Source organism: Tetrao urogallus (assembly GCF_951394365.1).
Source record: "Tetrao urogallus genome assembly, chromosome: 7".
Classification (NCBI taxonomy): Eukaryota; Metazoa; Chordata; class Aves; order Galliformes; family Phasianidae; genus Tetrao; species Tetrao urogallus.
Window position 1 is genome coordinate 14,504,851 of NC_136820.1, and position 16,317 is coordinate 14,521,167.

Sequence of the window (16,317 nt, forward strand, 5' to 3'; positions counted from 1 at the left end):
TTATTGCACCATAGGGGATTGGCTGACACTGCTGTTATCCACTGAGCTAGGTGAGATACTCGGGCTGTGTTCTGCAGTATTTCCATTTGAGGTTGGTGTCAGTGGTTCGTGTCCTTCAGAGTTCTCCAACATTTCTTGAATAAGAGGCGGCATGGATCCAGGAATTTCCATTTTCAATGTAATGACGCGTTCCGCACCTTTAGGAGGAAAACAGAAAGAAATCCTTTCCATTAGGACGAGATGTGCAATTCCTTTTTCCGTAGCACCATCAGTACTAATTTCAGGGTACGTTATTTTAACGGCTTTGATGTCTCCCTCTATAGTTCTGCATACAAAATTACGTACTATGTAATTCATTGCAGCAAAATGGAGCGAGATGAGCTCTCCTTAACAAATTGATTTAAAATGGTGATCACAGCAGCCAACAGTACAGTACAGTAAATTAGATGAACCGCATCTTTACACAGAAGGAACCAAAACGGTACTAAACGATGTTGAGAAATTAAAGGCAACTGCTACCATTTGGAAGGCTTTATAAATTGGAATGCACTTCACAGTTTCTAAGCTGGACGGGATCTGCAAAGCCTGAAGGAGGACAAAATGCTGGGGGCTCTGTGCTAAACAGGTGTGGTGCAATGTCAGAAGTAAATATTGCCTCACAGCAAACTGTGAAGTAAGAATCAGAATCTAACAAACCCTTGTTTTATAAAACAAACTCAGCCAAAGGGATACTTTGGTGAAGCTGCTTTCTGTGGGTTGCAGGTGCTTTGGGCTAATGACTCACAAAAGTACACAGCAGCTCTGCTTACATCTGACGTAACTGAAGCTAACCAACTGCTCAGTGCGTCCCAAGTGCAACAACTACAGGCGTTTTCACATAGAGATGGCTTTGCAGGCTGTTGTGTGCAGGATTAAGCAAAACGACAGAATTAATCTGGACTACCCAGACTACAAGCCAATAATACTAGTTAGGGAGAGAAAGAGCCACAGAATACAGCTTGCAGCTCCTAAGATGGCCTTTGGGATAACGTCAAGCATTTCTTAACTCTAAACTGGAGAGAGATGGATGTGAGGCCTGGACCATTAGGCGGATAAAGAAGCAGTTGGATGGTCACAGCCAGAGTTGTTGTCAAAGGTGCCATGTCCAGGTGGAGTCCAGTCATAAGTGGCGTTCCCCAGGGGTCAGTCTTGGCACCAGTGCCCTTCAACGTCTTCATCAATGACATGAACAGTAGGATTGAAAATACTCTCAGCAAGTTTGCAGATGACACCAAGCTACTGACAAAACGGAAGGGATGTCATCCAGAGGGACCGGGACAGGCTCAAAAAGTAGGCACATCTGTACCTAATGAGATTAAACAAGGCCAAGATGCTGCACTTGGGTTGGGAAAATCCCAGATATGAGAACACACTGGGAGAACTGGAGAGCAGCCCTACAGAGAAGGACTTGGGCCAGCGGGCAAAAAAGCTTGGCATGAGCCAGCTGTAAGCGCTCGCAGCCCAGAAGGCCAACACTATTCTGGGCTGCATCAAAAGACAAGCAGCCAGCAGGGTGAGGGAGGTGATTGTCCCCCTCTGCTCTGCCCTTGTAAGGCCCCATCTGGAGCACTCTCTCCAAGCCTGAGGTCCCCAAGCATACGAAGGATGCAGAGCTGTTGGAGCAGGTCTAGAGGAGAGCTGCAAGGATGATCAGAGGGCTGGAGCACCTCTCCAATGAAGAAAGGTTAAGGGGGCTGAGCTTTATTAGCTCAGAGAAGAGAAGGCTCTGGAGAGACCTCAGTACAACTTTTCAGTACAGAAACAGATCACGTAAAAAGTTCTGAAACTGTACTAATAGGGACAGGATAAGGGGGAATAATTTTAAAATACAAGAGGGGAGATTTAGGTTAGATGTTAGGAAAACATTTGTTTTTACTCAGAAAGTGGTGAGGCCCTGGCACAGCCACCCAGAGAGGCTGTGGTGCCCCACCCCTGGAGGCATTCAAGGTCAGACTGGATGGGGCCCTGGACAACCTGATGTGGTGGGTGGCAGCCCTGCCCACAGCAGGGGAGTTGGAGTGAGATGATCTCCAAGGTCCCTTCCAACTCAAGCCATTCTATGATTCTAGGGAAAGTGGCGAGGACCATGAAGAGACAGAAATATTCTGGTGTAAAGCCACTATACAATGAAAAGCATAGCAATGACAACATTGTAGCAAAGCCCTAGGCTACAGCAGGTAGAGGATATGCTTAAACGCAGCAGCTGTGGACACAGAAATGAAGAAAAGAATCTGCTCACCCTTGGAAGGCCTCAGGTACGCAGGGATCTCCAGCAAGATACCCTTACCTCTACTGCCAACCCTTAAATGAGGTCTGGGAAGGGGTGGGTCCTGGCTCTACCCCTTACTTCTCTCAGGTGCACGCAGTACACCTGTGCTCCCCTGGATTGGCCCTGCCTTCCTACCAGGTGCTCAATTACTGGTTCAAGCTGTGACTCAATACTTCCACTACATCTGGAATTAAATGTCAAACAGTGAGGATATAAAGATTCTGTTCCACAGTGAAGAATGGATGTCCTTTACACAGTTTGTTTCTGTTGGGAAGAAGATTTTGTCTATCAAACAGAACAACTTACTTATACACAATTTATAGCCATAAACCTCAGAGTTCAAATACATGGTACAATACATAAGACTCCTGATCATCAACTTACAATTAGTCTAGTGGAGTATGAATCCCCTTTTTAAAAGCGAAAGAAGGCAAGAAAAGTCAACAACACTAAAGAAAAAACAGTCTGATTATTGGGGAAAGATTCCAGAGAATGGAATCTGTTGACATTCTTTGCTTTTCTATGCTGCCACAATGCCAGTGCTGCAGAGAGCTCTCAGTCACTGCATAACTCCAGATAAGAAGGGAGAGTTTATATTCATGCCTGAGCTGAGAAGTTTCAGAAACCATTACAAAGGCAATGAATAACTTTCCAGGTGAATGCTGATGGAGCAGATTCATAACTAACTTAAACTGTCAGGAACAAAGGAGCAAGCACTACAACTGGAAAGCAATTAATGACTTCATAGAGAATGGTATGGAAAATGTGGCATTGTGTACGTTGGAAGTAGAACCATTTCCAACAGGCAGTTACATGAACAAGATGAAAAGAAAGGTCAGCAGGACCTCTCAGTTAAAAACAACCACAGGACCAACCACCCAGGTCCTCGGGCCAATGTCCTCCGAGAACACGCTGAGAACACGCTGAGAACTGTACCTTTTGCACTGATGCTACGAAGATCTGTGATTTTCATTAAGATCTTTGGAAACATGTGAGGCTTGTTGGGTCGTCTCTTTCGGATATAAATTTTCAGTGCTTCAAGCAACGGTTCCTGAAGCTTATCCACTTTCATTGGTTCTTCAAGGTCCTGGCGATCTGCAGGAAGCATCATGTCACTCTATGATCTTAAACGTTCTTATTTTCTTCATCACAGAAAGAAATCATAGAAGCTTTTCCATGTTTTTGATTAAACCTCCATGAGTTTCATCACTTTCTCCATTTATACGGAGAAATACACTCTGTAGCATTTATTCCATTAGGAAGATGACAAACCATAGCTTTCCAAAACTTAGCTTCATTTTTCATTGATTACTGAACAGGTTTGTCATTTCAGTGCTTCGGAACTAGGTCAAGCTCCCTATCTAGGGAGAAAATACCTTCTTGCAAACAGTATTTGAGAATTAATTTCGTATTCATCCAGGTTTACAAACTGATTACAGCCGATTTGGCCTTTGCATCGACACTAAACCGAAGTGAGTTACCACCATATATCAGCAGATGGCAGTGCTAGCTTAAGTGACAACAAACGCCAGCCATAAAAGGCAATGCACCAGTGATACATTAGAGGTGTCTCAGAACCCATCATTGCCTCTGATGGGTTATGGTTAGAGACATAAAAGTGGAATCATTTTGTACTAAAGGGCCACCTTCAATAAAGACTGACTTTTGTTTTCAAAACAGTTACTCTCTAATAGTAATTTAAGCACGGCAAAGCTTTCTTTTTTGCATTGAAGAAATGTAGCTTTACCTGATTTTTCCTGGCAGTGCCCCTTGGAATTGGCTCCTCCCCACCCCTTCCCCCCAGTCATGTTACCAGTGCTATTCTGCCAAATTTGAAGCACAGCCTGCATTTTCTTGGTTATTCCCAATGACTTCTGTACAAATGTAACCCTACGCATATGCATGCAATTGTATTTACGAGTACATGCTGCACAACCATCTCTTGCCCTAACGGAGCTCAGTCATGAAGGTACCCAAACGCTGCTCAGGAAGAAGCAGTGGGATATATCCTACAGTAGTACTTTACGAAGCAAATAATAAGATGAAGATGAACTGGAACTGATCCAGTTCATTTTAAACCATACCAGTAACGAAAACAATAACCATCATCAGTGGAAAGCAAGCCTTTAGTGCAGCTGGTTTAGATGGCATATATATAATACATAATAACACTACATATACATATTCTATATATATCTATACATTTGAGTACAGGAAAGCAGAACAAGCAAAACATAAATGAAGATCTTAATGCGTCTGTTGTTCCAAAGGCATCTGACTCCCCACTGTACGGTACCTCCACAGATCAAGCAGATGGCACTAAGGAGACCGGTTTCTGTGTCATCCATTTCCAAAGGCAGGAGCTGGTTAGCAAAGGTGAACACGAGGTCGGTCAGGGGGCCAAATCCAGCGTTGTGCATCTGAGTTCGGTTCAGGGTAAGGCCATCTGAAAATGTCATGGTGTCTTGTTCTGGTGTGTATCTTGTGCAAATTCTGAGGATCTGTAGAGGGATAGAAATGAAACCTGAAGAATTCCGTGCTTGAGAGGTTTGCTGCATTCTCCAAATGCAGCAAATTACCCGTGGACTGAAGTATGTGCTCATGTCAAAACAATATGAAATCAAACTCCGGTACGTTCAGTTCCAGTAGCCCCGAAGCTCTCCAGTACCACATAAACAATTGTCTACGATTATTTTTACCGTAGAAATTGGTCACTTCAATGTTTTCCCTCTAGTTATGAAATACTCAAAAATTCTGTGCCATTCCCATGCCTTCACTCATCAACATTACCATAATAATCCCATCAATCGCTCTGTAATTAGTATGCTCTACACATCGAACTACAAAACGTTACTGCACTGCCACACCGATCCCAGCAAGATCGTGCAGATACCTGAGCTCCCCGAGCGCCCCCATATCGCATTGGTTTGGGGCGCGCGTCTGTGTGACTGTGCTGCTCTGAGCCGTGGCTCTGCTAGGACAAGGCATCTGCGCCTTCTGCGTGAGCGCAGGCAGCTCCCAGCCGGTGAAGGAGGCAGAACACAGCCTGAGCTCTGGGGCTCCTTCATTTCTTCTGTGACGGCAAATAAACGGAAAGTTCTGCTGCAGAACTCAACCAGCAAGTGAACAAACGCTCGGTTGGGAGAAAGACAAAATGGAAAGGCGGCCCAACAGGGAAGGAGCAGCAGGCCACTGCTCGCCGCACTCCCGCCCTAGGGAACACCTGAGAGGAGCTGTGGTGCAGATGACGGTTAAGGCGGTCCCCGCACATGCTCTTACTTCGCTCATTTCCCCCGCACCGCTCAGCAAGGTGCGCTGACTCAGGGCCGCACCGGGCCTCAGCGCCGAGCTCGGGCCCTGACTCGTCCCCACCGGCAGCTCACAAAGCGCTCCTTGTCCCGCCAACCGCGCGCTCCCTCTGAGCCGATTAGCGGCTCTGAGCCCTCACGCGGCAGCACGCGGCAGCCTCAGCAGCTCGCCCAGCTTCTCCTCTTCTCCCCTCAGCCACAGCCGCGTGCCGCGCACCGCACCCGCCCGGGCGGCCTCCCCCGAGCCGGCGCCTCCCGGCCGAGCGGCGCAGGAAGGCGCTGCGCTGGCTCCGGCAGGTCCGCCTGTGTGAGGTCAGCCGGCCGCCCCGAGCGCAGACAGCAGCGCGTTGCGGGGAAGGCGTGCGGTCACACCTCCAAGCTGGCCGTGAGGAACGCGGGGCTTTCGTGCGATGGCCAACGCGCACCTGAGGGCTGTGACTGGAAGGAAATGCTACAAAGCACGGTGCCTTGTCAGTAGCAGACGGCACGGTGACCATGCCCTACGCCGCCAGGAACCGCTGGAGGTTCTCGCCCCTCACGCTGTTTCTTATCCTTTTACACCCAGGAGCTGGGCTCCATGATCCTCCCCCTTCCAACTTGGGGCATTCTAGAATTCTACGGTCTTTAAAAAGAACCGTAGTTCTCCGCGTAGGAGCGCGGAGGGAGCTGGCGGAACAACAAACACCTCTTCAGAGCCCACCCAGAAGAACAGAAACTACGCTTTGGGTTGTCCCCCGAGCAACCTGCCTCCTGCTGTATGCAGGCTGCGGGCTCCCCAGCACTCCCTGTGGGCCGGCCTTGCTCTGCTGCAGATGCACGGAGCAGCCTGAAGCTGCCACAGGGCCGACATGGAGGAGGTCAACCAGGCTGCACCCGCAGCAGGAGTGAGCCGGGGGCTTGGGGAGGGAACCAGAGAGCCAGTGAGCAGGCACAGGGAGCCTTGCACAATTCGCGATTAAAACCTTCGGGTCCCACGGAATGTAGTTACTTCCAGGCACAGCCGGCAACTGGGAAGGTTTTTCACAAAAGGCAGACTGCAGGCTTTTGTGCCTAAATGCCGCCTGAGCCTTTAATTGGATGAGCCTGCAGTGGCTCAGACGGGGCAACTGGCACAGCTGAAGCTCAAGTATGTGTTTTCTGCAATGCACTTAACTTGACTGGAGCAATCAGGTCTCAGGTTTCTCCTACATTCCTTCTACATTATCCCACAACACACTGTTATTAAACTCTGAGACAGAACATTTAAAATGTTTTTGTGTTTTTCTTTCTTTTTTTTTTTAATTTATGCCCTTCATCAAGATCTGTGAAATGCTATGGATATTGCTGAGTTGCTGCTAAACCTTTCTTGGGCAAACTTCCAGTGTCAAAGTAAAGTCAATTTCAAGCTCATAGTCACTGAAGAACATATGGGAAATGTCAGCACTTCAAAATAAGAAATCATTGTATCTTTCTCCATTTTAAACTGTCTAGAAGACATCCTCCTAATGTCCTCAGTACTGTTTAGATTTTGTAACTAAGCCAAGTATTTTAGTTGTCACTCTGCTCTTAAATGCCACTTGCAGCCATAAATAAGGTTCTTGCCAATGATTAAAGGACCCTTTGTTTTAAAGAATACATCTTGAAGTGTCTACAACTCAGTTACAAACAGCTAGAAAAAAATCCACCGTCCAGTTCACACAAAACCCAAACATCCAGAATGTTGCATGTATTGCTGCTGCTGTTATACTCTTACCTGCTTTACACAGATTTGTTAAAGTAAGAACTCCTTGTGCCACACGCTCACTGCCCCAGCCAGGACAGTTTCCCAAGGAGAGGAACTCAACCTCTGCAAGGGCATCAGCAGATCAACAAACCTCCCAGCACTGCCATGCTCTCTGGAACGAGCTGCCCTGTGCTCACAAGCGCCTGCTTGGTGCTCATTGGGATTTTACAGCAAAAACTAACAATGGCATTATTAGAGCTGAGAACTTCAGGGTTTTCCCATTGGATTCGAGTAAGACTGAACTATGGAGTCCCTCCACATCCGATGCTCTCCTGCCATGGGGCCAGTGGACCGGCAGACAGAAGCAGTCACTTTTATGAGGGTTACTGAATTTTAGTAACATTTATCCCTGGAACCCTTGGCTCCAGAGCAAATACAAATTCCACCAGCCTCAGTTGGTGCCTTTAACTATTTTGCAAGACTTGATGTTATTTCCCTTATAGAATTTGTGTTTGTTTGTATATAAAACAATTATTTGACCCGCATCCAATGGAGTTTATTAAGTTCCTGGCAGTATCTCCTTTCTCAGGGTGTCAGGGGATTAAGGCATCTACGGCTGCAAGATCCAGCTAAGCTGAGCCCTCAATGGTGCTTGTAAGTGCTTCGGACTCACCCTTGCCCAGGAGGTAAAACCGGGTCCATTGAACCAGGGCTGGACACAGAGTGCTCATGCTCATGCCTAAAGCACAGGGCTCCAGCAGCCCCACCAAGATGCTGCCCCTTGTCAGGAGGGCAAACATGAACAAGGTCTGCAAGCACAGACTGGCAATACAGAGGTGTTAGCTCCAAAAGCCAAAGAAATGAAGACATTTGGGATCTGCAGAAATCTCTACTGTGGTCGTGCAGATTGGCACCTGCTCAGAGCTCTGCCCTGACTAGTGTTCCCTCAGCACGAATCCTCAGCAGGTCCCTGGGTGCAGGGCAGCACTGCCCAGCAATGCAGGCACACGGCCAGCTGCAGGCAGGCACACGCTGTGCCTGGCTAGGAGAACTAAGGGGAAAAGCAGGCTCTACGAAAACATTGCTAAAAGTGCTGTTATTTAGCTTAAATAAAGATACAGAGCTGCACTCCAATCAGACTACGTGCAGGTGATGTGGGTTTAATGGATATGGGCATTTCACAGACCGTGTGCATGCCACACATAACTGTGGTGGTGGTAATTATCCCTTTTTCTTTTTAAGCAGCACATAAAGTAGTCACATAAAGCTTGTCTACATGTCACACTGGAAACTTAGGACTCTCACAGCAAGCTCATCTTATCCATCCTGAGTCTGAAGAATCCTCATCTCTTGCTACTGCAGGCAGCTATGGTGCTTGTATGTCTACCTGCACAGATGTGTCACCTTCTCCAGTTTTGTGAAATATAAAGAAGACAACAAGCAGGTGGACAGGAATGATAGAGCTCAGTAAAGGTTGTAAGTACAGCTTGGATATTACCGTACTCCCCAGGAACAGAAGTGGTGAATTGGCTTTAAAATAAGAATCAACCTTTTCTGTCCATGAATTAGGTGAAATATAGTTACCATTTACTACCAGCCTTGTTATTAATATTCTAAGGACCAAGTTTTTGTTTAGCCACCTTGATGAAAGGCTGTGAAGTGCCTCTATTCAGCCCTGTACCTTTATCTAGATCTTTATTAGTCCTATGTGCAATCAGGAGTTGGACTTGATGATCCTTGCAGGTTCCTTCCAGCTCTGGATATTCTGTGAACTCCAGGAACCCACAGGATCCTTAACAATTACAGAATCAGGGTACAGCTTTTTTCCCCAGTAGCTACAGAGCCAGAAAATGGCAGCTCCAAGAAGGGAATGCAGTTTAAAGCATGAAGTTTTAGGGTTAAAGTGTTTGGATGAACAGGTTTTTGCTATATCCCAACCTTTCTCCCTACCACCATTTTCGAATAGTTCCTGTAGGCTTTGCAAACAGAAAGCAATTCTCTTCCCATACTTCTAGCTGAATACTTTTGAAGAAATGTCCAACTGTATGCCTGTATGCCTCCTGGTGTAAGAGGAATGTAATTGCACCTTCTCATGGCAGAGCTAACGACCACAGGCACACAATCAGTAATAAATGGCCCTGTCTTACGGAGGGATCACATGTGATAATGCTGAGATGGCCTGGTCTGAATGGGACTGGAAGAAAGTGATAATGAGAAGTGACTCTCGAAGACCGCATGGCAATCTCAGCTTTCCTTTTTTTATAGGCCAAAGAATAATATCCCTTCTCCTCCTCCACCCCCTTTTCCTCCTACATCAGTGTCCTCTAGACACAATTCTTCAAAACAGCTTTTGACAACACAAGAGGAAAAGGTCACAGCAGTTAACATCTTCCTCAATAGGCTCCTGTTGGAAGTAAAGCACTTTTAGAAATTCCAAGGTTAATCACTTTAACTTGAAATTCTCTAGTTTAAACTCCCACGTTAGGCTGAGAAATATATCTACAGTAGCCACCCTACAATGGGCTTCCTCGTCACACTGAAAATTCACCTGGTTCAGTAAGGACCAGAAGGCTGATGCTCAGAAGAAAACATTTAGAGGATGTATAAATCATGTTTGAATTATTTAAAACACATTTAAAGCATTAACTGTTTCACTAAAAGTCACTGCAATAGTCAATAATACAGAGCATATTTGCCTTTAAAAGCCTGAAGACATCTAAGGTCTGTATAAAGAAATGATGAGATCCCAGAGGGCTCCTCTGAAGGTCAGCATGACAAACCACCAGAGACAAAGAGAGAGAGAAGAGCTTGCCACTCAGTGGCATGGTATAGAGGAAAATTTCAAGCTTATCTGCAGAGTTCTCTTCTGTAGATTTTATACTTCTCTATTTAAAATTGAATTGCATTTTTTCCTCAAATGTGTACGAAGTCCACAAACAGGAGTCCACCTTCGTAGGCACCTACAGCATTCCTAAAAGCAGGTAATCCTGTGTATCAAAGGCTCTGCGCCTGCTGGGCTCTAAGTGCATCACTGCGACCTGCAAAATGCTCACTCCAAATATTTGGATCTGGATCCTCAAATCATCTCATGACCAGCTGTACAGCACACCCCTAAAACTCCACGCAGCAGACTTCCTTCTGGAAATCCTCCATGCAGAGCCCTGGCTGCACTGATTTGCGGGAGGAGGAAGAAGAGGAGGAGGAAAGAAAATCAGACCACTCTTCAGTGCTAAAGGTGGGGAAACTTTTCCAGACATGCATATACTTCTTTTTTATTATTTCAAAACATGCCTGTCTTGCAGCTATACTGAAATCCATGAAGTGTAAAGTCTTACTATGTATTTTCAAAAGCACAGTCATCCTAAATAATAAGTATTAGTAGACATGCTAGAATCCACTTGTGAATGTGCTGGTGAGTTTAATTATGCAACCATAAAGCTGGGGCAGCATTTGACCTTTTGTCAATTACAGTAACAGAGTGTAATAGAAAATAAATCACTACTAAGGAAATAATATAAAGATACGTACCAGTATGTCCAGGCAGGCTGCTTTAAGTAGAGTTATCTGGTCTGCAATGGTCAAGCTTGTAAAGCCTGGCAATCGTTTTGCAAATTCCACTATTTTAATAATGCACTTTGTTGCAAGTTCACTGAATTTGTCCCATAGCCCAAGATCCAGTCGAACCCGATGGTCTGCACTAGAGTTCTGGAAAGAAAGGCAGAAGGCACCATAAATCAGTAACATCCCTTTCAGTAAGTGGTTTTCAAGGGAAAGAATCAACAACCAAAGTATTCCTTCCAGAAGTGCCCTCTATTAACATTCCAGGCAATTTCTGCAGTTTGCTGTTGAGATGATGCTGTTTTTAAACTTGGATTAATCGCCTGAAAATTCCTTGGATATTTCTCTGTTACTTACGATTGCAGAGGCCATCTGTACAAGGAATACAAATGAACTTAAACATTTCCAAATGCCACTATCATTATTCTTCCTTGCCATTGTATAATAAGTGCATTGAGAGAGACAATTTGCAGTTGTACCCCAGAAAATAAAATGAACAGTTGAACAAGAATATTGGGTCTTCATCTGGAAAAAGCAGCACAATATCTGGAACATAGTGTCACATACTTAAGATCTTAGCAAATTAGTTCTACTTAATTTATCTGCTCTGTGGCTCTGCAAGAGTTTTACAGCTTTCTCAAGCTACAGTTTCACATTAATTAAATAGCACTTTTTTACACAACGTTACAAGAAACACCATGTGCAATGATGAATGCTGCCTGCTCATAGGATTGGGCATCCAATATACATCCTCCTGTTCAAAGAGCCACCAAGACATTCAGGTTGCATCTCTCAGTGAGCGCTCACATATCTTACTCCAAAAGCCCACACTTTTCTAGGACACATAGCAAAAGCTGTACCCAGGCATTTGTCACCTTGGTGCCACTGCCTTTCTTTTGTTCACAGGAAGGACAGACTGAACAGGTAGAATGGGGATGTAGGGAATGGGATGAGCTCAGCAGGGCCATGGATGCTGTCAGCAGGCCCAGGTTCCTGCAGCCCTCGCCCTGTCCCAGTGCTGCATTGCCATGTGCCATCACCATTGTCAGTCATAAAAGGGAAGGTCACGGCAGCCCCAGGGGAGCCACCAGCTGGCACTCACCTTCACTTGCAACAGAGTAGAGATTCAAGCCGGTAATATTTATATTAGGCCACTATTACACAGAATAAATGCTAAAAAGTGTTTAAATGCATGATATACGTCCTTCTTTGCTTTTCTTCTTAAGGGATAAGAAATTAACTTCACTACTTCTATTTGAATTTTTATTCTGGGAAAAACTCTTTTTTTTTTTTTTAATGACAGATTTAAAAATAGGAGAAAATGTCTTTATAATGCTAAGCCTAAAGAATTGCCTTCAAAATGGTCCAAAACTAATGGGTTAACAGTCATTGTAATGCCCTTTGAAACATTTCTTTCGGCTACTGGAGTATGCATCCTTCAGATTTATTTTATTTCATCCTCAAGGACCTTGGTGAAATACAGTACATTGGAGGAAAAATAAGATCAAGATGTGCAGTCATTCAGGCTGTAATTAAATTTAATAGGCAGTTTATCCAGTTCATAGAAAGATGGCATAGCGTAGAGCTACACAAAGCAGAGCCTAAAGCAGGAAATCATTTTACAATAGGGTATCCATCTGGAAAAAAAGACGTTGCATGAAACCAGCAAGTGTGAACGAAATCTTCATCAGTATCATATGAGGTTACTTTATCATGCTGCAGTACTGGCAACGGGAAGTTTGACATGTCTTCTATTAAGAGTAATGCACAGCCGTCTTAACAAATGTAAATCTAACTCACCATTATGCAAACTGAAAGGAAGGGGCAGTTAATAAAATACAAAATAACCTGGTGTTTTACTGAGCGGGTTGCCAGATTCCTCAGTGTTGGATCTAATGGGGTTTACACATTGTCTCTGAGACGCCACAAATGGGAAGACTTTCAGCATTTTATCTGGTAATGAATGTTAGTCAAAAACATGGTCGAAACAGCTAGATTTTGAGCAGCATTTCTCAATAGGTAAAAACAAAACGGAGCCGGTATCGATGTATAGGTTGAACAATAAAGCACGGGGTTAATAAAATGCCTGTTAGAAACTCTGATTAAATTTGCCTGAGGATCTCCTGTAACGGCGCTGTGAAGAACACGCAGACATGGCGCCTTTTCCTGAACACTGTACTGAAGCAGGAGGTTTTTGGGTGTCTTTTCCAGGATCAGCCTTGCATGTTTTTCAGGCCTTTGCACCAGCGCACATATGGTGGAACAATACTGTAATACACCCTGGTGACATCTTTATCAGTGGAAAAGCCCAACCTTGCTATGAAATCCAATTAAACAGCCATTTTTGCCACATAAATGGATCCCATTTTTTCCATCATTTTTGTTCTTCATCGCAGGCTGCTCTATCTCCACATTAACAATATAGGATGAGTTACTCCCAGAAACAGACACAGTAGCAGAATCCCCACTGTCTTTAAAATCCACTTTACAAATGAAACAAGGCTCACAGGGGCACTATGCCCTAATCAGGAACACTTGCAATACCTCTTTAGTAAAAGCAGTAATGCACTCCAGCTCCTGCAGGCTCACTGAGGACCACAACCCACTTCTTTGCTCAATCCCAGCATCAAGACATATATTTCCTCTACACTGGCACTGAACAACAGCCGTGTCACTTCTAAGCCAAGGACTTACAAAGAGCAAAACGCCGCTGAGGGGCAAAACCTCTCTACTTGCAGCCAGCAAAGAGCAACCAGGGAGAAACTGAAGCAAAGGTCCAACAGAGTAAATTTTTTTTTCCCTTTTATCCTCCCTTTATCACGAGGTTGGATGTAACACAGCTGCAGACTTACAAATAGTACCAGTCTCAAGGGACGAGCAGTATAGTTACACTCAATTATACTATAAAGTATGACATCTCTAGAGAAATTACTACGGCACTTTCTCTTACCTGGATGACAGTAATAAAACAGATCTATTTATGATGGACTTTTGAAATCCATTATGTTTAAAGAGCTTGCTGATTCTCATCATCGACAGAACTGTACTTGCCCCTGCCTACCAAATGCAACCGTTAAGGCAAATGACTCAGGGAATTTAATACAAGCGCTATTCCCTCATTATTTTAAGTAGACTTTTATTAACTATGCAAAGTACAGCAATTATTGTAGATAGGGACACTTTTTCTTTTTAAAGAGCAGATGGATATAAAAAATGCAATTGAAATGCTTTTCCAAAACCAATATTTTTGACCGGGTAAAAATACACAATGGGAAAAAAATAAGCGCATAACCTTTCCTGCAGGAAATGCAGGCTGCAGTCTTCAAGAAGAGGACTCAGATATGCAAGCCAAATGTCTGCACAGGTGGTTTTTTTTATGACCGTATCTCTGGCAAGCTCTTTTTTCCTCCACTCTCTTACACTGACATTCTTTGCTCATTTTAGCAACAAACAAAACCCTGCTTTAAATTAGTCCAAAAGATCACATAACCAAGGGCGCACAGGAATCGCACGCATGGAACAGACTCTTCCGTCCGCACTTCCTATCACTATGCAAGTGCTAAGCGCGTGAAATTCAGTATGCTCGTTTCTCACCTCTCAGTTAAAAAATTAAGTCAAAATTTATAAGGTTACAAAAGCAATCCGTATGGTTTGCAGCACGAGAGCACCATGTTTCATGAATGTTAGCCAGCAGGAGCAGACAGAAAACATGACTTTAATATTCTACCTGTATCAGCCTATTGCTATCAGGAAAACTAAAGCTTCATATGGTTCTAGCTCAGCATTTAGCAAAAGGGTTGTGCTCTTCTATTTTTGAGTTCTGATCTCTATTTCAAGTGTGTTAAAAGGAACAACTACCACCTGAACCCTGCCATGCTGTTGTCCAAGGACCGAAGCCGTGTCCCTCAACCCAGTACAAAAACACCTCATTGCAGCCTGAGAACATCACAGATCTCTGCAGTCTGGTTTCTCCTCCACCCCATTGCTTGGCAGTCTGTTGGAGATGAAGGCCCTTTACTCCAGCCACAGGGATATTTAGGAATATTTCATTTCCCAAGGCTTTTTTCTTGGGTGCAAGCATACAATGGAGAGCTGTACTGTCCCTTTCAAAGCCAGGCAAAGACACCTCTCACAAACAAGACATTACACTGAATTCCTATCTAAAATGCTGGAGTGGTCACCAGACCTTAGTTAGATGAGAGGTTTAAGTACTATGCATTTCACACAGAGATTATGAGAATGAAGCCAGAGGACAGTTAATATTTAGGCACCACCCCTCTCTGCTTTGATGCAGATGTTGAAGGAAGACGTAGAGCTCTCAAGATTCCAGGTAAGCTAAAAATAACTCTTTCAGTATAATTTTGGTACTGGGACTTGAATTGTTCCAAGTCATGACAAAGTAGCAGGGACTTCAGTCTCTATTCAGCCTCAGAGTCAGCACAGTCAGTTTGAGGCAACTCAGGGCCCCTCAGTGACTCAGATTTGTCCATTTCTAAAATCCAGGTGCTCTCAGAACAAGCTCTGACACTTTTTTTGAGGACATCAGCACACCATGAGGTTCAGCAGGAACCCAAGAACAAAGGCATTGGCAGTATGATATCCAGCAAGACCCTTTCCAGTTTCCATCTGTATCATTTCAACATCTAAAATATTAATGAAACTTAAGCCTCTGATCCATGCAAGCACATAGGTGCCCAGGTTTATCTTTCAGCCTTTGGGAACTTGGACAATTACCAGTACTAAGTATTGGCACACCAGCTGCAGCGCACTTTTCTAATGCAGAGGTAGCACAAAGGTTTGTAACAAAACGTTCACATTTGGAGGTATATGGATACATTATTCTGGGATAGCCAAGTCATTTGCAACGCAGCCGGTGAGCAATAAGCTCTGGCATGCATTCCAGTCTGGCTACGTGTCCCAGCTACGGATATCTGATCACCTCTTCTGCAAGGCATAAACTCACTGTCTTTGAACTGTAAAGATCTCTCACGCTTGTTCAGAAGTGCTCCTGCATTAGCAGAAGTGCGAGAGCCTGCCTGGAAGATTTTATTCCCTTCAAGTTGGGGACACAAGCACACGTACTGTGAGAAGGGGTGGAAGACATTAACCCAGGAATTTCCCTGAAAAGACACACCATGAATCCCACAGCCTCCAGCCCTGCCTTTAGTTATATCACCAGCTGGTTGTTTTCGAGCTTCCAGCCTCGCATGCTGCACTCATCCCCAGGGGGCTGGCTGTGCTTGCCTACTGCAGTAGTATTTACCAGCATGCCTACATGGATTGTTTTGACTACGTCTAACGCAAGCAGAGAAAACACCAGAGAAGCATGCAGAGGACAGACGACTTCCCCAGCACTAACAATTTTATGCAGGTCTCGAAATTAAATGTGAAAAATACTTGTGAAAATATTTTCAGTGACATGGAAAATATGTGCTTTTCTA

At 44.6% G+C, this 16,317-nt stretch overlaps 1 protein-coding gene across 1 annotated transcript in view; it reads right to left on the reverse strand.

Moving 5' to 3' along the window:
* RARB (retinoic acid receptor beta) overlaps nucleotides 1-16,317 on the reverse strand; it is a gene marked incomplete at both ends in the record, with an annotated part of 188,672 nt that continues 172,355 nt past the window's right edge. Inside the window, 4 exon segments of the mRNA XM_079538079.1 lie at nucleotides 1-197; nucleotides 3,245-3,403; nucleotides 4,605-4,809; nucleotides 10,847-11,023. Of these exon segments, the coding sequence (XP_079394205.1) occupies nucleotides 1-197; nucleotides 3,245-3,403; nucleotides 4,605-4,809; nucleotides 10,847-11,023 (738 nt within the window).